We start from the raw sequence: 23187 nt of genomic DNA, 5'->3' as shown, positions 1-23187 counted from the left end.
GGAGTATATATATATTAATTCAATACTATCTTAATATAGGAGTTTGTTTGATTTTTATTTTGGTTCTAAATATACGATCTTATTCTACTTTATTTATCATATTTATCTATTATTTTTTAAGATAGTCATTATAATAATGGTAGTTCTAGCTATGTACTTGATTAGTAAAAATATTTTAAGAAAGACAATACCTATTTATTACAAATAACTAACCTAACTAATTTTTTTAATCTACTCAATTAATTAACTAACTCTTATATTAAAAACTAGAAGTAATATTATATATACGAAGATTTTGTTATTCTTAGTGTCTATTGTTAACATAATAAACAGGGTATTAGGCGATAATTAAAAATGTTTTTAAAAAATATTTTTTTTGTAAAACAAAATAAACTGTTTTATCTATTTACTTCTTATATTTTAAAAATATTTTTAAAATCATAATTTGGTTTTTATCTAAAAATTCTCAAGGCATCGTTTGCATTTTATGGGTCATAACCTCGTGAATATTCGGTCAAAAAAAAAAACTCTTTATGAATATGATTTTGTTTTTTTTAATCTCAAACAGATGGGGGAAGAAGCCGTGGGTTTGAGTGGTGCGTGGTGGCCCTGGCCCCATATGACACTGTCCTGTCGGCAATCTCTGCAAGACACTAGAAAGTTGATACTGTTGGGATTTTACAATTTATATGACTCCGTCGGTCCCTTCCCATAACATGAATATTAGTACAATATTAAAATAATTATTGCATTTGCGTCCCCCGTATGAAAATTGCGCGCACACAATGTGGAAAATTAGGAAAAATCAATAATTAAAAGAGTATTTGGATAAAACCACTTAAAATTTTAAAAACAATTTTACGGCATACAAAATATATGTACGAAATAAGTTGTCTCAACTTGCATGAAATTTTTTTTAAAAATGTTTTTATATTTATTAATCTTAGCTGTTTTCATTTGTTCAAATGAAGTTGTTATCTAGCTTGTTTCTGGTAAAAGGGTCCAAACTAAAAATAATACTATTTTCAGTCCATATAAGAGTTATTTGACATTTAATTTGATCTTAAATATAAGACTCTAATTTACTTTATGTTTCATATTTATTTATTTTGTTAATATAGTCCCTGTAATGGTTGTACATGTTAAAGATTTCATCAAGTAGTAGCTCTAGCTAATACACACGGTTAATAAGGATATTTTTAAAAAAACAACATCTATTTATTATAAATAATAAGCTTAATAAATTTTTTTAATCTACTTAAATTAGGCAATTAATTTTTATGCTAATAGGAGCTAATATTGTATGAGCAGTAAATGCTGTTTCCAACCCACGCAAAAAAAAAGTACTCTCCGGTCCTTAATATAAGACTATTATATTAAGGAAGTTATAATTATTTTTTATATTAAGCGATGAGTAAATGAACATTATATTTCTAAAACCCATAATGGCTTTGGTCTAAATATAAGACCCATTCTCTATTTATCAATTATCTTAAATTACCCCTATGGATACCCTTTCAACCATAATCAAGTAGAAGAGAAGATGAGGTATTAAGAAATATGATTATGTATTTTAGGAAAAACGTGTCATATTTTTATAATTAACTAACTTACCTAACTTCCTTAATCTAATCAAATTAGTTAAATGGGTCTTATATTAAGGACCGGAGGAGTATTATTTATTGGAGAAGCATACTCAATATGATGCCCCAAGAAAAGGGTTGATTGGCCACCACGTCATGACAAGAAGAAGTTTTGGCAATCAAAAAAGCAAAAGCAGTGCGTGAGTTTTCTGCGTAAAAACAGCGCAACCAACGTCAGGGCCGGCGAGGGCCAGGCATGAGACAGCGTGGGCGTGCGTCACTCCCTCACTTTCAGATAAAAATTTACTCTCAACTGTTCCATTCCAAGAAACTAATTCGTGAACAATATCATTTTTCTGACCATGAAAAACGACAAAAAAAAACATCATTTTGAAATTTGGGAATTGGGAGGGAGGCCAGCTGAATTGTTTTAATTTGATCATTTTGATAAAAATATTAACAATAAAATTACTATTTGTAGAGTATTTAAAAAAACTTTTAAGTAAAAATTTGTAGAGTAAATGTGGACCTTGACTTTGATATTAAAATTGGAAGGGGGAGTGAGAAACTATGAGAGGAAGGAGAGAGCTGTGGGACCATAGATTGCATGCCAAAGTTACCAAAGATATGGTGTGTGGCAGTGGAAGTTGAGTGTGCCTTGCTTTCTTACTGTAAAGGATGTGTTTCCTTGCACCCACAAATGAAAGCAACTGATCTCTTTGCAATTTCTTTTAGGATTGCTTCATCTTTGTTTTCATTCAAATTAATTTAAATCCACCCTATATATACATATATAGATTCAATATATTAATCGTATATTGATTCTTTCATTATTTACAATAAATTATTATGGCATCTTAACCACGCGGAGATGTAGCCACTAATTAATTGTGGTCCTTGCATGTTGCTTTAGTGATCAAAAGCACTGTGCAAATGTGGTTGGGCACCTGACCTTTCGCCTATAACACTAAGGGGGTATTTGGATGGAAATCAAATCATGATTTTAAAAGTGATTTTACGGTCAGATGTAAAAAAATTTGTCTCGATTTGCGAAAAAATACTTTTAAAAACATTTATGTAAGAATCCAAACACCCCCTAATTGTCTCTTTTAAGTCTTTCTTAAACATAATGTCCTGAGTTCGATCTATTTATACAGAACATAATGAGTGTCTGCATTCTAGCGAAAAAAAATAAAAAGATTCGACAATTAATAATTATTAAAATAAAAAGAAAATTGTTTAGGAGGAGAGGAATTAGATTTGGCGTGAGTGAATTATTGAAGTGAGTGAAATGGATGCCTAACAGACTGCATTATTGATTGAATAATGATGGGTGCACGATGGGATCTTCGGACTGTCAAGGCTAAAATTGACAATATCTTTTTTGGCCAATATAAATTTTATCAATCGTAGGGTCCTTTTGTTGTTGTTGCCATTATTAATCTGATTCTAAAAGCAATCTCGTTCCTAATGCTAACTCCAGATTAATCCGGAGGAGTATATAATAGTGGCTCTTAAAATGTGATTGCCTTGTTGAATTGTTGATGTTTTATACATAGTGGAAAAAAGAATTCGCCACATTATTTTCTTGCAAGTCATCCACTTTCGTTGAATCTGGGGCTACAATATATATTAGGTATCCTTAGCTAATTCAATTAATAAAAAAAATATGTAAATTAGTATCCTTTTAACTTCTTTTAATATCAACACTAGATAACGATAAAGACAAGATCTGTAATAAAGAATCAATTGCACATTTACATTACCCCGCCATACTATTTTTGCACAAGTCATGATTGGGAGGCAAAAACTAAAACGAATAAATAAAGCATCAAAGTCTTCATAGAAGTCAACTTCGCCAGATGCAGGAAGGCGGATGGATGATTCGTGAAATTGTAAATTGCTAATATTAAAAAAAAAAAAACTGAAAGAAAAAGGGTTTAACCCAATCGCATGATGAGAAAGAGGTGAGGCTAAAATGGCTGTGGCTGTTCATTTTTCTGTGCTTCTTATGATCCGAGCCAAAATGGTTTCATCCTTCTTTCACCTTCGCGCACTCTCGCTCCTCTTCCTATTCTATTCCTCTCTTCATTTGACCCTTATTCAACTAGAAACACGGACACTTTATTAGGTTATTGACATTTGGCAGGGTGTGGCGGAAAATTGGTGCAGGACCCACTCGGTAATGGAGACAGTAACAGTGAGTTGAAGTTGAATTTATGCTGGCTCTGATTCTCCCTATCTTCAAATCCGTCTTTTTTTGGTGGTTTTATGGTTCCCAAATTATTATATCTCAGCCAGTTCCTAAAAGTTTCCACTGTTGGCATTTTTACCCCTTTCGGTCTGGATTTGCGTAGGCTCCAAGTACTCCTCTTTTCACTCTTTAATCTCAAAAGCTACTCTAGGATCGCACAGAGAAGAGAGAGAAAGAGAGAGAGTGAGTAATGGAGGAATATCCATTTCTCCGTGGTTGACTATGTTCTAACGGGAATCAGTACTTGTACTTGAGCTCCGATTCTTAACATTCCATACCCTCTCCTGATTCTTCATCTCTTCCTGGTGAGTTCTCAAGAATATTATTTCTCTCTTCCTTTCGCTTTCGCCTCTAGTTATCCAGCACGCTTAATCTTGCGGTGATTTTAATCAATCTACAGTTGGGGTTAATTTGTTGAGGGTGTTTATTTTCTACATACGGAGCCTGAATTGGGTCCGCTGCTTCTCAAAATCTGGAGTTGGCTTGTTTAATTGCCATGCGGTGTGATTGATATTGGTTCAAGAGCAAGATCATCGCTTTTGTATGGTTGAGATTAATTTGCAACGGAGTAGCCATAAAAGTTTCTTCGACATCTTTTACGTTTTAAATTGGTCGTCCCGACATAATCACCGATTCCTCCAAAATTTGATATTAGCACGCTTTCTGATACGCAATATCAGTCATGGATTATTTTTCTTTTATTAATATTTGTATATTCCGGTTCGTCCCTTTACTCTCTTTATCACATAGGTAGCATTCGAATATACGGTATTCAGAAGAACTATTGCCTTTATGGGAGTAGAGAATAAGGTAGGAATATGGAAGAGGCTTAGTCTTTTTATTCCATGGTCACTCTACTCTTTGTCTTGCTTACTTTGGTGTGCCCCGACAGTATATTTTATCTACTTTCATCTTGTTACTGTTGATGATGTCAAACAATTTCAGATAGATAATCGTGCTACAACTGAAGATTAGACTCTAGGCCTTCCTTGTAGTTGTTCAATGTGTTCCATTAATGATTGGGAATTCCTTCTATATTGCTCGATTAATATTTTTTTTTTATCTCCCTGTGTGGCACTCTTTCAGGAATAAGTTAGCTGATCTGCACGCAAATAATAATAATAATAATCCATATAATGGGTTGGTTTACAAAGCTGATGAAGGGCTCCAACCATAAAATTTCAAGGGGACATTACCATGGGAAATATGGAAATGACCAATTTTGGGATGACCATCGTAATGCAGAGGTAATAACAATTTCTGCTTCTAGTAAGGAAATAAAATAATTTTATCAGGCTTTCTCATGTCGATGAGCTAGCCTATTACCTGACTTTAACAAGATAGACGCATGAAACTAACATGGAACAAGTTCATCTGATACTTAAGGCGATCGTCTGAAGTTGTAACAGTGGCAAACTGGGTGCAGGATGATTTAAATGATACTGAGAAAGAAGACATCGACTGGGCAATTGCACTCTCTCTGTCAGAGGAGGATCAGAAAGGGAAAAAGGTTATTGGTAAGGTCCATGCTTTTGCAGAAAGGCGGTTTAAATTCACTTGTATGCTTGTTTGACCTGAATTTGACACTATAGCAAGACAGCGTGTGGGATGAAAACTATACATTTGCAATTAATATGCATATTGAGAGGTGGCTTTTTTTTTTTTTTTTTTGTTATGCGCTTTTGTTTCAGCCCTGTTTGACTGGACTTAGCTTTACCTCTCAATTCTCATAGGCTTTGATGGATGACACATTGTCTATTATGAAGATCTCTGTCAATACTATAATGCTAGTGATTAAAAAATGAAAGATGTCTCACAACAAGAGTCTTTTTTGTTTGTTCTGGTAATTTTCATTTGATTGATTTACCTAGAGAAATACTGTTTAGTTTCATCAGTTTATATGTTTGGAAGTGGTTGTTATTAACTGAGTCTTCTATTTTTTCCTGCTGAAAGAAAATTTATAAGGTCTGTTGTTTTTGTCTTATCCCAGAGTATGCCTCACAGTCAGAAGATGAAGAACTTTGTCCAATTGATGAGGAGGAAGATGAACATCTTGGTAAAGTTCAAGAAGAGGAAGCTGAAATTCCTGCTAACATTCAAAAGGAGGAAGATGAACATGACGCAAATCTTCAACTTGAGGAAGATGAGCAACTTGCGAGAGCAATTCAAGAAAGTCTAAGCATGGGTTCTCCTCCTCGATATGATGCAGGGTCTTCATTTCAACCATTTTCTCTATTTTCCACTGGATACAGGTGACTGGCTATGATGTCATTTTATCGTCGCTGGCTAGTGCAAATTCTGTATATGAAAATTGGTATAGTCAGTTGGAATAAAAAAGGCAACGGCTGATATTTTTGAATGAGTAGATTGTTAATCTTCCCTAGTAGAAAATGTTTCAAACCAAAATTTAATATTGTTGAATTATGCTTGGTTAATTTCAGAAACATGTATTTCTTTGTTTTTCCCCCCTCTCCCCCACCTTTTCCCTAATTTCACTCTCTCATTGACAATATCATTTCTTTCATCTTCTCAAATTTGGGAAAGGAGTGCGGAGCGATACTTTTCAGCCTGTCTTCTTTACGATTTACCAACAAAATAAAATATGACAAAAAATCTTTTGACATGAGATGAGAAGCGAAACTTGAAGGAGTGTGACATCAAGTCTTACATTGTACTATAAGATTATCTGATCTTTGTCAGGGTGACAAAGAGCAACAAAGAAAATCTCAAGCTCTGAGCCGCCAAACAAACAGCTTTGAATTGATATCAGGTCATCTTAATTTAGGATAATTTAGTCTGTAGTCTTGGACTGGGGTAAACACTGCAACAGGATTTCCTTTGTGATGCCAGAGGGTCTCAGTTTTTCTGCTTGTATGAAACATATATTTTGGGTTAGATGAACCTAATACAAAAGCAGTCATTGGAACATCTGATAATGAGTCTGAGCTAGTTCGTATTTATGCTGAGTGACTAATGGAATATCTTGAAATTGTTTCAATCACCTAAGAAAATTGAAACTACTTCAGTCCCTTATCTCTATATGTAGCATTTTATAGTTGCTTTTATTAATTTCATCATTTTTAAGCTAATGAAATTACTGATTTAACCTTGTTCTGGTTTAATCTGCTCTCAGGATCTGTGCTGGCTGCAACGCTGAGATTGGCCATGGAAGATTTTTAAGCTGTATGGGAGGCGTCTGGCATCCAGAATGTTTTCGTTGTCAAGCTTGCAATCTTCCAATTACTGATCACGAGGTGAAAATTTTCTTGTGTTTGGAACTGGCTTCTTAAAATTGAGAGTCTTTAACTTATTTCCTTCTATTTTGTGGCAATTTTGATTATAATTAATGCTTGAATCTTTGTTCATTTACAGTTTTCTATGTCTAGCAATCGCCCTTACCACAAATCCTGCTACAGGGAGCAGCATCACCCAAAATGTGATGTTTGCAAGAATTTTGTAAGTATCTTATCAGTTGTATCTTTTGTTGACTGTTTTCTGATAGTCTATCATGGTCTGCTTGTTTTAGGTGAAAGATTTCACTAAATTTTATTATGCTTTACACATTGCAATGCGATCTTTATGTTTGGAAGACAAGGACCATTTATATTTAGCTGTTTCTGAAACCATATTGAACAGATTATAATTCAGGATTGTACTTAAGAAAGCTATGCTAAACATTTTACTCATTTTTTTCCTTGTAATAACCTAAGGCCCAGCTAATTAACAGGAATACATTGGTCTCAGATAGAGCACAATGGTATTGTGTGATCTATGCAACCAACTCGATTTGGTGGGATAAGGTTTTTGTTGTTGTTGTTATTGTACCTAACGAGAAATACATTGTTGGAACTGTCATGGTAAAAGACCATATGCCAGATACAAGTGCATTTCTTCCTGGGCTAGTAGATCTGGGGCTAATTATCGATGTCTTTGTATCAATATATGCTGTCAAGGTATAGGGTAAAACGCAACCCTATGGTAACAGAAAACTCACATTTTTTTCCTTGTTAACACCCCAAATCATAGTTTTTGTAGTAACAGACAAGTTATGGTACGATCTTCAATCATCCAATGTTATAGGAGAGAAATAAAAATGTGAGCTGAAAATTTCAATAAATTTAGAACATGATCTTTTGCTTATGAAGTACAAACATTTTATGTTTGATAAGAATGCCACAACTAGTATGCATGCCCATATTATATTTTGAATATTTTGAAATTTTAACAGATGGAGCTCTACTTGTGTTTTCATTAATTTACAGAGTTTTTTAAGCCTCGTCTTTAATTACAAGAGGGTCTTAGCGATACATCTCTAAACTGGGAGGGGCATGAAAAGTTGTGATGCTTCCTTCCTAAACAAAAAATAAAAGAAAAACAACATTTTTTCTTGTTTTTATTTTATTTTACAAGTCATAAATATCAGTTGGTAAACGTAAATTACTTACTCTTTTCTCACAGATTCCAACAAATTCAGCTGGCCTCATTGAATATAGAGCACATCCTTTTTGGCTACAAAAATACTGTCCATCACATGAGCGTGATGGCACTCCTCGCTGCTGTAGCTGTGAAAGAATGGAGGTCAGTTATATCTGCTCCCAGAAATATTTTGTCCTTTTTTTCGTTACCAACCTTGATATACTGATGCATTGTCTCTTATTAACCCTTATCTCTACTCATGTCATTCCCTTTTTATCTGATATGTTTTTCCAATCAATGCAGTCAAGGGACGCAAAGTATCTTTTGCTGGATGATGGCCGGAAGCTATGCCTAGAGTGTCTAGACTCTGCAATAATGGATACTCATGAATGCCAGCCACTTTACCTTGAAATACAAGAGTTTTATGAAGGTTTGAACATGAAAGTGGAGCAGCAAGTTCCTATGCTTTTGGTTGAGAGACAAGCACTGAATGAGGCAATGGAGGGAGAAAAGAATGTAAATGATAGTGTGTTGAACTTTTTTCCCTTCACTGACTATTTTGGGTCCTCTTTCTAGCGTATTGATGTTGGAGTTTATTTTTCATATTCGAATGCAGGGTCATCACCACTTACCTGAAACTAGAGGACTTTGCTTGTCAGAAGAGCAGACTGTCACCACTGTAGGAATTTCTTGCAACCTTTGATCTTCATAGACGATCTGAATTCTGAGATGATTTGTGCATGCAATATTTTGTCCTTATGCTTTTCCCCCCATCTCATACCAGATTTTGAGGAGACCAAAGATTGGCGCAGGCTACCGAATCATGGACATGATAACTGAACCTTATAGGCTGATCCGTCGCTGTGAAGTTACTGCCATTCTTGTTTTATATGGCCTTCCGAGGTATCCTTCTGGCTCCATCTATGCTCGTTATGCAGCGCTGGCATAGAAACTTCACTGAATATGATGCGCCAATTTTCTATTCGTAGGTTGTTAACGGGATCAATCCTGGCTCATGAGATGATGCATGCATGGCTCCGGCTTAAAGGTATTCGTCCTGCTAATTTGTGATGCACCCCATGTAAACAACAATACCCCCACTCCCCATTTTCTAAGGTGTTATGTTCCGCTAATTTTTGTGCGATTTTGATAGGTTACCCTAGTCTGAGACCCGAAGTTGAAGAGGGAATTTGCCAAGTTTTGGCTCATATGTGGTTAGATTCAGAAATATATTCTGGATCTGGGGGCGACGGTGCATCATCTTCGACGTCATCTTCATCATCATCCTCACCTTCCTCCTCATGCTCCACATCATCAAAGAAGGGCAAAAGGTCTGACTTTGAGAAGAAACTGGGCGAGTTTTTTAAACACCAGATTGAGTCTGATACCTCATCAGCTTATGGAGATGGATTCAGATCGGGTAACCAGGCAGTACTCAAGTATGGGCTCAGAAGGACCCTTGACCATATCCAACTGACAGGAACTTTTCCAGTATGAGGATGATTTTAAAAAATTGCTTTACTATCACAAGGACCTATACCACAACTTTTTGTCATATAAACCCTATAGAATGCAAATATTCCAAAATCATATCATTTTAAACTTATTTAGACAAAATAAGAGATCCGTTGTAGCGTGCAGGTGCTGTAATATGTGAATTGCTTGTCACCACACCGTATATATGCTTACAGACGCTTTACAGAATTTGAGAAAATTAAACAGTGAATGTATAGAATTAATATTGGTGTGCTTGGCGTTTGCTCTTTTTTTTTTTTTGGGTTCAATGGTTAACGTTTTCGTTTATATTTAGTTGGTTCAGAGGGAAGTTTACCCTTCTAGCTGAGAAGGCCCTTGCGACTGTTTGATAAATAGGCAAGCTGGCTCGAATCCCGGGCTTCATTCGCTGCCGAAATATGAACAAAATTTGTTAACCTTGCGTTGCTCCGTCACTTTGAGATGTTTATTAATGCGGTTCATAAATTATTTAAATTTTATATTAATAATCCAGATATATAAAAATAATACTATTATTATATTTGTGATGTAAATTAATGCAATTTATTTTGAATTTTTTGTAACAAATTGTGGATAAAATAGCCATTCATGAATAATAAAAGATTACTTTTGATGGTAAATGTGTATATATATATCTTTTCATTATTTACCACCTTTAATTTATAACACGGTGGCAATGATCTAAATTGCGAAAGCGAATTTTGAGCATAATTGTCAAGTGATGTGCATAGCAAATTCCGGACCGTTAATGCAAGCCATTGCCTAGGTTTATATTGAAATTTTTTTTTGCCGAATTATATTGAAATACTGAATGATTGGTATGGATATGTTATATTTTATATAATTTACATTTTTATTTCTAATTATTTTCAGAATTAATTATTAAGATATTATTTTATTTATTTTAAAATTAAAAAATTGGCACCTAACTTATATTTAGACAATCTAAATTTTAAAGTAAGTATGCTCCTAATCTTGCAAGCGCTGAACCTCTCTGGCAAAAAAAAAAAAAAAAAAAGCAAGCGCTGAATCTGCTCTATGCAAATTACAGATTTACTTTTACATGGACATCTCAAGTGTCTAAGTGACACTCCCGAACCGGCCCCCTCTTCCATGAGCCAAGTGATCTATCTTACGAAAGTCACCAGCCTGTTCTGTTCCGGAAGGAAAAAACAAAAAAAACTACCCGAATCGCGAGTGTGGGAGAGGTGAACCTCTGTCTCTCCATCATTGATCCTACCTCTCTTAATTCCTTCTTTTCCCACGACTCTCTTTCAATTTTTCCTTTAATTATTCTTATCTGATTTTGATTTGATTTTATGTCTTGATCTCTGCTATCAATTACAATCAGAAGTCAGATTCCGTTTCTAGGATTGCAGTGATATGGAGGTAGCGGAATTAACCTCGGAACAGGTTGGTGATCCTTACACTTTATCCCGCTTTTGTTCTTCGTTTGGTTTCTCTGTTTATTGTTATTTATTCGATCTGATTCGGTTTTAGATGTAATTTTTCTGATTGGTTTTGACGGGGTTTTTGCGAATTGTTATGTATTTAACGTTTTTGATTGTCCAGTGTGGTGTTATGTTGCTGTTTCCTCTAACATTCTGTTCAATGTTCTAAAGGTTTTGGGGAGGGATATCCCATGGGAAACCTACATGGCGACTAAGCTGATCTCAGGCACAAGCCTTCAACTCTTGAGGCGTTATGATCATCGATCGCAAAGTCACAGAGAACAGTTGCTGGATGATGTAATTTTTGTTTCTTTCTTTATTTGTTAAGATAAACAATTCTTCTAAGGTTTCAAGTCGAGCTCGGGGTCAAATTGATCATACCTATGATTGCCAAGTTTACCGTCTGGTGGTATTGAAAACTCAATGTCGCTGTTGCAGGATGGTCCAGCTTATATTCGTGTTTTTGTTCATGTTTTGCATGATATTTTTAAAGAGGAGACTGTAGAATATGTTTTGGCATTGGTGGATGAAATGCTAGCAGGTAACTTGAGGGAGTGTGACATCTCTTTTCTTTATGAATTTTGAGCTTCTAACATTTTTCCTTTTCACAGCAAACCCAAAAAGGGCTAGATTGTTTCATGATAAGTCCCTTGCTGATGTAGATACCTACGAACCTTTCTTAAGGTCAGTAATTACTCAGCTATGCGCTGAATATTAATTATTACGTTGTAAATTATGGAAGCTCACTTTTCATGCTTATATTATTCCATATTATGTCAGTCAAGTTTTAGTGAATTTCTTCCTGAAATAAAATCGAATGGTTTTTTAAGTTGAACTCATCTCTGTTTAGACAAACCCTGGAGAAAATTTTTCATCTGTTTGCTATTGATGTGATTTCATTTGACAGTTAATGGCTCCAATCCCAGGTAATCCAAAGTTTTAAAATATGTTATAAATGATATTGTCCATCTTTCAGATTGCTCTGGAAAGGGAATTGGTTCATACAAGAGAAAAGTTGTAAGATCCTTGCTTCAATAGTGAGGTAATGTGAATGTTTTACATTTGTGAATTCAAGGGCACAATTTTTAAGATGTTAACCATATTGTAGGATCGCACCCTATTCCCCCACAAGATGTCACCTTTTTAGTAATTGTTTTTCTTGCCAACTTTGTGATTATAGTGTCCGGCCAAAAAATCAAAATGGCATTGTTACAAATGGAGAAGCATCAAACTCAAAGAAATCACTCACTACAATTGATGATGTTTTGACGGCATTGGTGAAATGGCTTTGTGAACAGGCATGTCATCACTTCAAGCTTCTTCCCTTTCTTTCATCTAATTAGAAATTGTAATCTTAGCATCATGGTCTTTTTATAGGATAATTGACTTTGTGTATTTAAAGGTCCATGCAATATAGCTTTGTTAAACAATTTAGTTGCCTATCATTCCCTTCACACTACAAGTTAATCTTGTCTTAGATAATTTTTGGACTTTTAGAAGCTTACTATGGCTAGATCAAAAGAAAGGGGAACCAGTACAGCACACAATCCATGTGGAATTTTTGTTGGGTAGCATTGTATTTGTAATCCAAAATATCCTGAAATAAGGGCATAACATTAATGGGGGTTAGGTCTAGCAGGCAACATGACAAACCAAGGTTTGAATCCTTATTGGAAGATGTGTATACGTTTAGTACTCAACTGTGCCTCAAATAGTAGGACACATGCGTGCAACTAAAGTAAGGGACAGAGTAGAGTAGTCTAGAAAGGCATTAATCCAATTCCATCCTATGCATATCTGAACGCCATGAGATTTATCATGCTCCATAAAAAGAAAGTTCCTTTCTCACTTGTGAATACATGAAAGAAACCCACAAACTTGTTGAGGATGCGTGACTCATGTTAATTTACAAAACAAGACGCCAGAAGTGCTTGAATAGATTTTGAGAATTTATGAGATTTTGAACTTACGTAATGTGGGTGACACAAAACATAGTGAACTTTTACGGCTTTCTCTTAATTTGGACCTCACATTTGGACAGGCCGGATGGGTGGGAATAGACACTCAAATCTGTGGTCGATTATGTGTCATCTTGTTTAATAGAACTCTCTCTCTCTCTCTCTCTCTCTCTCTCTCACACACACACACACACAAACACATCCATGCACACATTCTCACCTTTATTTTATTGCTACCTGTAGCTGAAGAAACCTTCTCATCCTAGTCGTGGCGTCCCAACTGCTGTCAATTGCCTGTCAACTTTACTCAAGGAATCCATGGTTAGATCTTCCTTTGTTAAAGCAGATGGGGTCAAGTTGCTTGTACCTTTGATTTCGCCAGCATCCACTCAACAATCAATTCAGGTAATTTTGCATAATTTGACCACTAAGAAGCTTAAGATGGATATCCAGTAACCTCTAGAGCATCGTCTAATAGATGACTAAACACCGATGGTGGATTCAGTCCATGCTGGCTCTTCTTTCCTTTGTGAACAATGGGAGAGTGGATGACCAGGGAATTAGAGATCTGCTGACTTTGTGATTGATATATTAATAAACATTTTAAATATTGGAACTAGCAGAGTTAGAATTGAAGGAACCTGTGTTGGGAGTGAAAATGAGTAAATTTTTTAATTTTCTGTGTCACAGCTTCTTTATGAAACATGCCTCTGCATCTGGCTTCTGTCCTATTATGAGCCTGCAATTGATTACTTGGCTAGTTCAGGATCCCTTCTGCGACTTATTGACGTCATAAAGAGCTCTACGAAAGAAAAGGTATGGCTGGCTAATTGAGTTTGCTCATCTCTTTTCTCCCTTGTGGGCTCTCATTCTCTGTTCTAGTTTATGTGATACTCCCCTGTTGAATATGCATTGACCTTCTGTTAGATTTTCTGTTGCCTTTAATTACCATTCTATGAATATTTTCATGCATGCCATGTGAACTAGATATGTTTATAACTTTGTCAGGTATATATGTTTGATCTTAACAGATTTATTTTGTCAATTTTATTAGGTCGTTAGAGTTGTTGCCTTGACTTTTAAAAACTTGCTGTCAAGAGGAACATGGGGTACTCAAATGGTCGACCTTCAGCTGCCACAAGTTGTTCAGAATTTGAAAGCACAAGCGTGGAGTGATGAGGTCAGAGAAGAAGATGGACCTAAACTTCACTTGCTTTTGCTGCAAATGTACTTATTGTGCTGTGCAAATAAAAATGTAGTTGGTCTAGGCGTCTGTCGTGCAGAGATTAATCATTAAGAATAAGCATTAGAAAGTACTCTTAAATCATTAAGAATAGTTTCAATCTTGGCATTTATTGCTGTAGTTACTGTCATAACATATTTGCTATTTTTTAATCATTATGCTGTTTTAGATATGGGTCAGACCATTGTGACAATACTTGCAACCTTCGGATTTAGTTATATACGTGTACACTATGGTCTGTGGCAACAATGAAGTTACTAACTGCAGCTTGCACTTCTGTTGATGGATACCCTGGTCTCAATTTTCAAAGTATTGCCTCCGGATTAGAAAGCACATATGTTTCTTCATGGATGTATTCAATAGTTATTTCAGATCTGATTAGATCCATTGGCCACTGAAAAATTTAAATTCATCTCCTTCTCTTCTTTTATTTTGTATGTTTATGCACAGGCATTCCTGAAGTGTGTCGTCAACTCACTTGCATACCGAGGGATGTTCACAAAGCATGCACTTTTCTTTGATTATGAAATTCCTCTATATTAGCTTTTCTCTTTGGCTTGAATTGGCCATATTTATGACGGACATATTTTTTTTGCTCGAATTATCTGAGATTATGCATCATGAAGTTCGTGAAAATCTCTGGATGTTGAGTAGCGCCTCTTGCTGTATTTCCTTTGGATCTGATATACTTCCTGGTGCTTTCTGAAAACACTTTTATTGACATTGAGTTTGTCGTAGGACTTGTTGGAGGCACTAAATTACCTGGAAGAAGGGCTTAGGGATAACATTAAGAAACTAAGTTCTTTTGATAAGTACAAGCAAGAAGTTCTTTATCGAAATCTGGACTGGTCTCCCATGCATAAAGATCCCATATTTTGGCGAGAAAATATTACCAACTTCGAAGAGAATGACTTTCAGGTATCTCTCCACTGAATTTTTTCTCACGTCACTTATTTAATCATGCACAATGCTTTGAATTAGTTTCAAGGCAATTTGAGAATGTTCTGAACAAAAAAATTGGGGTAGCAGAGATGAGAATGTTGAGATGGATGTGTTATATGTGATCATATGGGGAAAAAAAAATCGTAATGATCATATATGAGAAAGTGTTGGCATGGCATTTATAGAAGAGAAGATAGTAAACAATCATTTAAGGTAATTTGAACACACAAGGAAGTGAATGAATGTGATCCCTTGGTGAACAGTATATGTAAAAAGTTTTAGAGCACCATGACATTGTGTCTTTTGTTTAATCAATCCGGCCTAATGGGATTAGACTTGTTATTATTGTTGTTGCTGCTTTACATGTGTCTATTGGCCTTTGGTGGGATTATTTCTTAAAAGAAGCCTTCCATTGCCTTCCGAAAATGATCTGGAGCAAATTATATATAGATAGCTAGAAAGCAGGTGATTATCATACACAAAATACTTTTCAGCAACTAGATAGAATTGTCCTTAATTGTTGCATGTTCATTAATTTTACCATGATATATAATTTTCTGAGAAGAGTTTAATCTATGAATGTGCTGATATTGTGGACCTATGTTGCAGATTCTAAAAGTCCTAATAACAATTTGGACACGTCTGAGCAGCCGAGGACTCTCGCTGTTGCTTGCTTTGACCTTTCCCAGTTCATAAATTACCATCCTGCTGGGAGGGTCATCGTGACGAACCTTAAAGCCAAAGAACGAGTCATGAAATTGATGAATCATGAGAACGCCGAGGTCACTAAAAATGCCCTGTTATGCATCCAAAGGCTTTTCTTAGGTGCCAAGTTTGCAAGCTTTTTGCAAGCCTAGTTCTTTTCTGCTCGGCGATGGCAATTTCATTCATCAACTCTACAGCTAGCTCGTATTGGCGTCGACTCCCTTCTGTACCACTATGTTTATTCGTTGTTTTTTTTTTCAAAAAAAAAATAATTTATTGACTCTGGCCATTATGATGTCGGTTTGGAAGCAGTGAACGAATTTGACGTGAGAAATAAGCATCTTTACCTCTTAGTCATTGAATAAATCGACGTTTTGTAAGTTAATAATGCAGGGTGGCTGAATATTTCCGGAATGAAGGTTTTTATGAAATGTTGAAATTAATGAGTGAGCATCTCAAGTTGAAGTGATTATATTAAAATATTTCCAATTTTAAATTTATTTCAACTGATTTTACTTATAAAATTTCAAGGAGATGTTAAATAATAATACTCTCTTTCCGTGGCTCTCTGTCATGATGGGGTTGTCTTTCTCTCCATTTACCTCTTCCTCCACTTCTCTACTATGAATTTTGAGTGGTCTAAATTTAATATTTTATAAAGTAATTTTTTAATTTTTATTAACTATCCCGATTGAATTTTAGCATTTTAGACACATCAATTTATTTTATATTTTAATGATAATATACTAAAATATCAAATATGAATCATTTATATTTTACTTGATATGTATAGCAGAAAAAAAAAAATAACTAAATGGAGAGGAAGATGATCTCTTTAGTTTGGGAACTGTGAAATCAATAACAGATTTAGATAACTTGGGGGTTTAGCATCGTGAAGGTGAATTAGTAAATGACTAATGTTTTAAAAGTATATTGACCGTTAATAGACTGGTTTGATTGAGTTGAAGCATTACTTCAATAGTAAGATATGATTTTAGGTCGGAAGTAAGTGGAATTGAGGCTAATTATGCTTCTTGTATTTGAAAAATATTATGTGACATTTTTCGTTTAGGTGAAATTAACAAGAAATTGATGAAGAGAAATTAGGAAAAACCAACTATTCTTCTTTCATAATTTTTTTAAACCCAATTATATAATTTAACTGTAAAAGAATGTTGTTTGGTATTCAACAACCAGCACGAGAAAACCTGCCCCTTCAGCAGTTCTCAGGGGGGATCCTGTCTCGGTATTTTCTATCTCTGACACTTTTTTAGGAGTTTCACTAATTAATTAATTTGTTTTCCGGCAAGAGACTATTTGATGCTTCACACAATATAAAGATTATAACGATTATCTCTGACAAATGGAAGTTCCCTGTGTATAGTGCTGCAACATTCCATATTCTAATTCCCAGTCGGCTATATCAATATTTTCTATATCCTCGTCATGATCCCCATGTCAGTCTCACTTGCCTACTCCTCTCATTAAATCAATTTCTTATCGTATCAATTTTGAAACATGGAAACTATAATCATCAAAATTTCAGAAAACGAAATTAATTCTTTCAATAAATAATTTTTTTATAAATTAAAATTACTCTTAAGATACTTTAATTTTAGAAGAGTACCTGTATATTCTTGGAAGAAGAAAAAAGTGCTCCATAAATTTGAACATTAACAAGGGGAAAAAAAAGTAATTTACTCAATAAAACGAGGGAGAGGAGAATGAAGAGTGTGAAAGAAATATAATCCTCTATCCTTAATATAGAATCTAATCGTTAAGTTGATATTGGTCTAAATGTAAAACCTATTTCTTATATTTATCAATTTCTCCTAAATTATACTTATTGATACTTTCTCAATTATGATCAAGTAGAAGGGAATGAAAGAATATTAAGAAAGATGATTTGGGGTTTTAGAAAAAGCATATCATAGTTCTTATAATTAACTAATTTATCCAACTTTCTTAATCTAATCAAATTAGTTAAGTAGTTTATTTTGTCTTCGCTTTCCCAAAGCAATCTGTAACTAAATGAATGTTTCAACATGCTAAGCTGAAGTCGTGACTGTGAGTGCTGATGCTGCTATTTGCATAAACGTTCGGCAGTCAAACATATGATCGTTGCTCTGTTACTCTGTTCTGTATATCAACCTCTATAGGTTTTTGTCAAAGCACAGCAAGGGTTGATTTACCAGATTTAATTTAATCATTTTATTCTCTTTGTCCCTTGAAATCTTGTGAAGACATCAAACTGGTTTCGTCTTCACGCGTATTCATTCTGCGGTACAATATTGTCTTCCATATCAATGATTCTCAGTAGAAACGTCAAAATCTAAACCTGCACAGACGTCCATTCATTGTCTTGTGATATAAAAATGATCGACTTGTGTTGAGATTCACTACATTTGGCCTAAGTTGCTTGTCTTCCTAACCTCTCCATTCGCAGTTTTCCACACCCAAAAATGGCAGATCGCTTCTTCCTTTTCTCTGCAAATCTTTTTCTTTCAGTAATTCTTATCTTTTCCACTTCACACGGAGCAGCTCAACCACAGAACAATAACAAAGGAGCAAACTTTTCATGCCCTGTGGATGCACCTTCTTCCTGTGAAACCTACGTCACATACTTTGCTCAGTCTCCCAATTTTCTGAGCATAACCAACATATCTGATCTGTTTGGGATTAGTCCTCGGTCAATAGCAAGGGCTAGTAGTATAGTGTATGAGGATAACTACAAGCTGTTTCCTGGCCAGCTCTTACTTGTACCCTTGACTTGTGGCTGTACCGGAAGTCATTCATTCGCTAACATCTCCTATGTCATGAACAAAGGTGATAGCTACCACTTTGTTTCAACCTTTTCGTTTGAAAATCTCACCAATTCGCAAGCAGGGGAAGCTTTCAATAAAACTCTTAACCCACATCTCGTGCCAATAGGGAGCAAGGTAATTTTCCCTTTGTCCTGCAGTTGCCCTTCAAAGACCCAGTTGCAGAAGGGGATCAAGTTTCTAATCACCTATGTGTGGCAAGCCAATGACAATTTGCCCACTGTAAGTTCAAAGTTTAATGCTTCTTCAATGGACATAGTAACTGTAAATAACTATCCGAACTTCACAAATTCAGCCAGCCTTCCAGTTTTGATCCCTGTTAGAAGCTTACCTGCACTTTCCCAGACTTACCCTTCATCTCAGAACAGCAACAAAACAAAACATCTTCTCATGTTCATTGGTACATTTGTAGGATTCGCTGTCCTGATTGCTCTTTTATCGATTCTACTATATGCTTACCGTATGAGGAAGAAAAGAATGGTTTTGAATAGAAAAAATTCGACAGTAGATAAGCTACTTTATGGTGTTTCTTGCTATGTAAGTAAGCCAATCATGTACGAAGCAGGTGTGATCATGGAAGCTACCAAGAAGCTTAATGAAAGGTGCAGGATTGGGAAGTCAATTTACAGAGCCAGAATTGAAGGGGAGGTTGTAGCAGTGAAAAAAGTGAGGGACCAAAATGCCAAGGAAGAGCTAAGAATTATGCAGAAGTTGAATCATACAAATCTGCTGAAATTAAGGGGTGTCTCTTCAGACAATGATCGAAATTACTTCCTAGTTTATGAATATGCGGAAAATGGGTCTCTTGATAAATGGCTTTATCCTGGGTATTCTTCAGGCTCTATGTCCCCTCTCACATGGAATCAGAGGATAAGCATAGCACTGGATGTCGCCATGGGTCTGCAGTACCTGCACGATCACACTCAACCCAGAATAGTCCATAGAAACATCTCAACAAGTAATATCCTTCTAGACTCCAAATTGAAGGCCAAGATAGCTAATTTCTCCATGGCTAGAACTTGCACGAATCTTGTGATGCTCAAAATAGACGTTTTTGCATTTGGGGTTGTTCTGTTGGAGTTGCTCACAGGGAAGAAAGGCATGGAAATGAATGAAAAAGGGGAGGTGATGATGCTGTGGAAGGAATTTATGGCGATATTTGATTTGGAAGAGGGAAGAGAAGAGAGACTCAGAAAATGGATGGATCCTGAGCTTGGAAGCTTTTATCCCATTGTTGATGCTCTTGGCTTGGCTTCTCTGGCACTGGCTTGCATAGTGGGCAAGTCTATGTCAAGACCAACCATGGGAGAAATCGTTCTGAGCCTCTCTCTTCTCACTCAATCATCTTCTGATGCTGCCGCCTTAAAGGGATCTGGCACATTAGATTTCGAGGTTGCTTCACTGAACAGTCCTATCACAGCTCGTTGATGAAGCGACAAGGTCGCTTTGTTAGAGAAACTGTGGGTAAATTTTTTTTTTTTTTTGGGGAGTATTTTGGAAAGCCTGAACACTTTGTAGTGTAACATAAAATAGAATAAACTCAGTTAAAAAAAAAAAGTAATAAAATAGAATATACTCATCACTTGCAGGTATTATGGGTCCCAAATGGAACAAACAAATATATATAATAATCAATCGGCAGCAACATTACAATGATGCTAACATTTTTCTTGAGGTACAATGCCCATAACTATATATGCACATCACAATGATGCTTCAGATTCAAAATCCCTGCATTGTTTGAAGTCAGCACCTCGAGGTTTTACTGCATCGTAATGCGCCTGCTGAGATAGTCAGTGGCCTAACACATGTAGCATCTGCGACTTTGAACCTTTGTTCAGCGTTATAATTAGGCTTTGGCACGTGTCCACCTTGTGTTACAGCGAAGGAAGCTCCGTTCTCAAAGACGTCCCTCACTGAATAAAATTCTGATGCTTTCTCATTTCCATTACTACTTTTTCTCCACGTCACCTCTTTATTCCCCGAGGTTGGTGCTATGAAGAGGTTAGCTTCACTTTTGAGGCTGGGCTCCATGCTGCCACCAATGGCGTATTGCATCCAACCTTGGTACAGATTGTTGGCTACATGAGCATACCCATGTCGTATCCTGAAACATATGTAAATTTATAAGAATGTTTGTTACAATTACGTACTTAAATGCATTTTCTGATGATGAAGATGATGTTGATTTATTATATGGGATCACCTGGGCATGCGTTGGTTGCAATTAGGTCCAAAATGGTTGTAGACTACAGTGACCTTCATGTTCTGGTCTCTGACGTAGCCATCATCGTGCCCAAGAAGCATAACCTTGTCTTGATCTCTGAACCAGTTATTCGACACAGTCACGTCAGTAGAGCCTCTTGTGACGTCCAGAAGGCCATCTGAGCATCTATAGAGAGTGTTGTGATCGATCCAAATCTTCGAAGCCGAAACCAATCTGATTGCATCTCCATCTACCTGACCCAGAGATATCACCTTCCCTTCACCACCCATTACCATCCCTGGACCTTGAGGCTTGCAGTGATGGATCCGAAGTCCATGGATGATTATGTTAGTTGCCTATAAAAGCAAAATACATGCATCATTTAACTGTACGGACTTTAAGCCTGTGATTCAATATGGAAGTAATCGATATATATATATATATATGACTACCTTGTGGATCATCAAGCAAGCGTTATGAGCAATGTGGACTTCAACGCCTCGGCCATCAATGGCAGTGAAGCTGCTGATGAGAAGGGGTCTGGCAAGGTTGATGCGCATGTCTGTTTGGAAGGTGATCCAGACTTTGCCTTGGATCACAGAGGCTCCGTATCTCAAAGTTCCGGGTTTCGGGTTAACGGGGTCGTCACTTGGATCCGTGACTTTATAGTGGACAACATCCTTCCCAATGTTATTTGTCATCTTGCCTGCGTAGCCCACAGAGCAGGTGGCAAGTTGTGTTCTGTGTCTCCTCCATTCTGGCTTCAATCTCCAGCACTGGTCAATCACATTCATTTTTAACCCACTCATCACCTTTGCTTGCTTCGCATCACCAATCTTAGCGAAAATGGTCACAATCACTATTGTCAAAACAAAGCGCCAAACAGAAGCCATGATAAGAAATATATCCAGACTTGTCCTTAATAATGGTATGATATCTGGATCTCTGTAGCTATGTGTTAGTTTACTGAGGAGAGGAATTTTGGAATGAAGAAAAAGTGGAGGGGGGAAGGGATTATATAGGATGAAGTGGTTAGTGTTTAGTGTCCAATAATAATAATAATCTAGGGATAGAAAGGGGGAGGTTTTCTGTTTTTGGTTATTACTACCAAACTCAGGTAGTGAAAAACTAACAAATAGCTAATTTTGAATTTGTATCTGGTACAGCTATACCTGTATGGACAAAATTCATCAATAGTTGTTATATTGTAGTTACTGAAAGATTCATTTCGGCCGAAAATGAAATAGCTGTACGTTACGAGTTAATTGTAATGATGAATGAGGACTACTGTACAACACATTGCGAGTCCAGTGCTCATGGACGAGAGTCCTCTACGGCTTCATTTAGCGAAAAGTTGGAACCGAATAATAAGACACGGCAAATCATATATAGTAAAGGAGAATATATGGATATGATCTCGTGTGTGTGTGTGTGTGTGTGTGTGTATATATATAATACAAATTAAATAGAATCTGAGACCAAATGTATAATTTAAGCATTGCCTCAGCTTTATTGGGATGCTCTTTTGCACTATTTCCTTGTTCTTGTATAATACTACCTTTGGTCCTTAATATAAGACCTTGTTTGATTTTTATTTTGGTCCTAAATATAAGACCTCAATCCACTTTGTCTCTCATAATTTATGTATTTTTTCCAAGGTAATCCTTCTAACAATAGTAGTTCTAGCCAATATACTTAATTAGTAAGGATATTTTAGGAAAGACAATACCTATTTATTATAAATAACTAACTTAATTTATTTCTTTAATCTTCTCAAATTAAACAACTAGCTCTTATAATTAGAACTGAAGGTAGTAGAAATTAAATACACACGGCACTTGGCCCCATATAAGAATGATTGGAAGTTAATAGTATTTATTCCTCCATCATTCCACGAAATTGGACGATTCAGATGCTTCATTAGTATTGGTGGAGACGAAATATCCGAATTCGTTTTATTTATTTATTTTCTTTTTATCATCATCGGATATAAATGACTGATGAGAGGTTCCATTAAGCAAGTGCCATGCCACCTTGTCTTAGATAAAATTGTATGGAGAATGTGTGTGTGTGTGTGTGTGTGTGTGTGTTT

General features: G+C 35.8%; 4 protein-coding genes across 8 annotated transcripts; 3 read left to right on the top strand and 1 right to left on the bottom strand.

Moving 5' to 3' along the window:
- The first annotated feature begins 3780 nt into the window (after positions 1 to 3780).
- LOC114719147 (protein DA1-related 1) lies at positions 3781 to 10002 on the top strand. Of its 5 annotated transcripts, none has more exons than XM_028904611.1 (12): positions 3781 to 4378; positions 4924 to 5084; positions 5264 to 5354; positions 5828 to 6089; positions 6971 to 7091; positions 7210 to 7293; positions 8296 to 8415; positions 8557 to 8769; positions 8870 to 8932; positions 9038 to 9156; positions 9243 to 9301; positions 9407 to 10002. In XM_028904611.1, exons 2-12 carry the CDS (start codon positions 4974 to 4976, stop codon positions 9748 to 9750), a joined length of 1587 nt encoding a protein of 528 aa, XP_028760444.1. In that variant the 5' UTR covers positions 3781 to 4378; positions 4924 to 4973; the 3' UTR covers positions 9751 to 10002. The 5 variants fall into 5 exon arrangements, with proteins under 5 accessions (XP_028760444.1, XP_028760443.1, XP_028760441.1 ...); XM_028904610.1 differs by having other exon boundaries at positions 3781 to 4403; positions 4923 to 5084; XM_028904608.1 differs by having other exon boundaries at positions 3782 to 4142.
- An 878-nt stretch (positions 10003 to 10880) lies between these two features.
- On the top strand, positions 10881 to 16479 carry LOC114719154 (V-type proton ATPase subunit H-like). The gene is given in 13 exon segments (XM_028904618.1): positions 10881 to 10976; positions 11120 to 11181; positions 11391 to 11516; positions 11658 to 11760; positions 11831 to 11903; positions 12196 to 12261; positions 12400 to 12517; positions 13421 to 13582; positions 13868 to 13993; positions 14232 to 14357; positions 15159 to 15338; positions 15972 to 15990; positions 15993 to 16479. Coding segments are annotated over 12 exon segments (1356 nt in total). The 5' UTR covers positions 10881 to 10976; positions 11120 to 11151; the 3' UTR covers positions 16220 to 16479.
- LOC114719145 (serine/threonine receptor-like kinase NFP) lies at positions 16237 to 20317 on the top strand. Its single transcript, XM_028904606.1, has 2 exons — positions 16237 to 16279; positions 18576 to 20317. Exons 1-2 carry the CDS (start codon positions 16237 to 16239, stop codon positions 20315 to 20317), a joined length of 1785 nt encoding a protein of 594 aa, XP_028760439.1.
- Positions 20318 to 20485: 168 nt separating this feature from the next.
- On the bottom strand, positions 20486 to 21969 carry LOC114719171 (probable pectate lyase 16). Its single transcript, XM_028904632.1, has 3 exons — positions 21548 to 21969; positions 21096 to 21451; positions 20486 to 20996 (listed from the first exon to the last, which is right to left on the bottom strand). The coding sequence occupies exons 1-3, from the start codon at positions 21902 to 21904 to the stop codon at positions 20636 to 20638; spliced, it is 1074 nt and encodes a 357-aa protein (XP_028760465.1). The 5' UTR covers positions 21905 to 21969; the 3' UTR covers positions 20486 to 20635.
- Positions 21970 to 23187: the final 1218 nt, after the last annotated feature.

The sequence above is a fragment of the Neltuma alba genome, unplaced genomic scaffold (genome assembly GCF_004799145.2).
Source record: "Neltuma alba isolate B1F8T4 unplaced genomic scaffold, ASM479914v2 tig00011895_pilon, whole genome shotgun sequence".
In the NCBI taxonomy this organism is placed as follows: domain Eukaryota; kingdom Viridiplantae; phylum Streptophyta; class Magnoliopsida; order Fabales; family Fabaceae; genus Neltuma; species Neltuma alba.
Note: the sequence above shows the minus strand (reverse complement) of the source record. Positions and strands in the feature narration are given on the sequence as shown.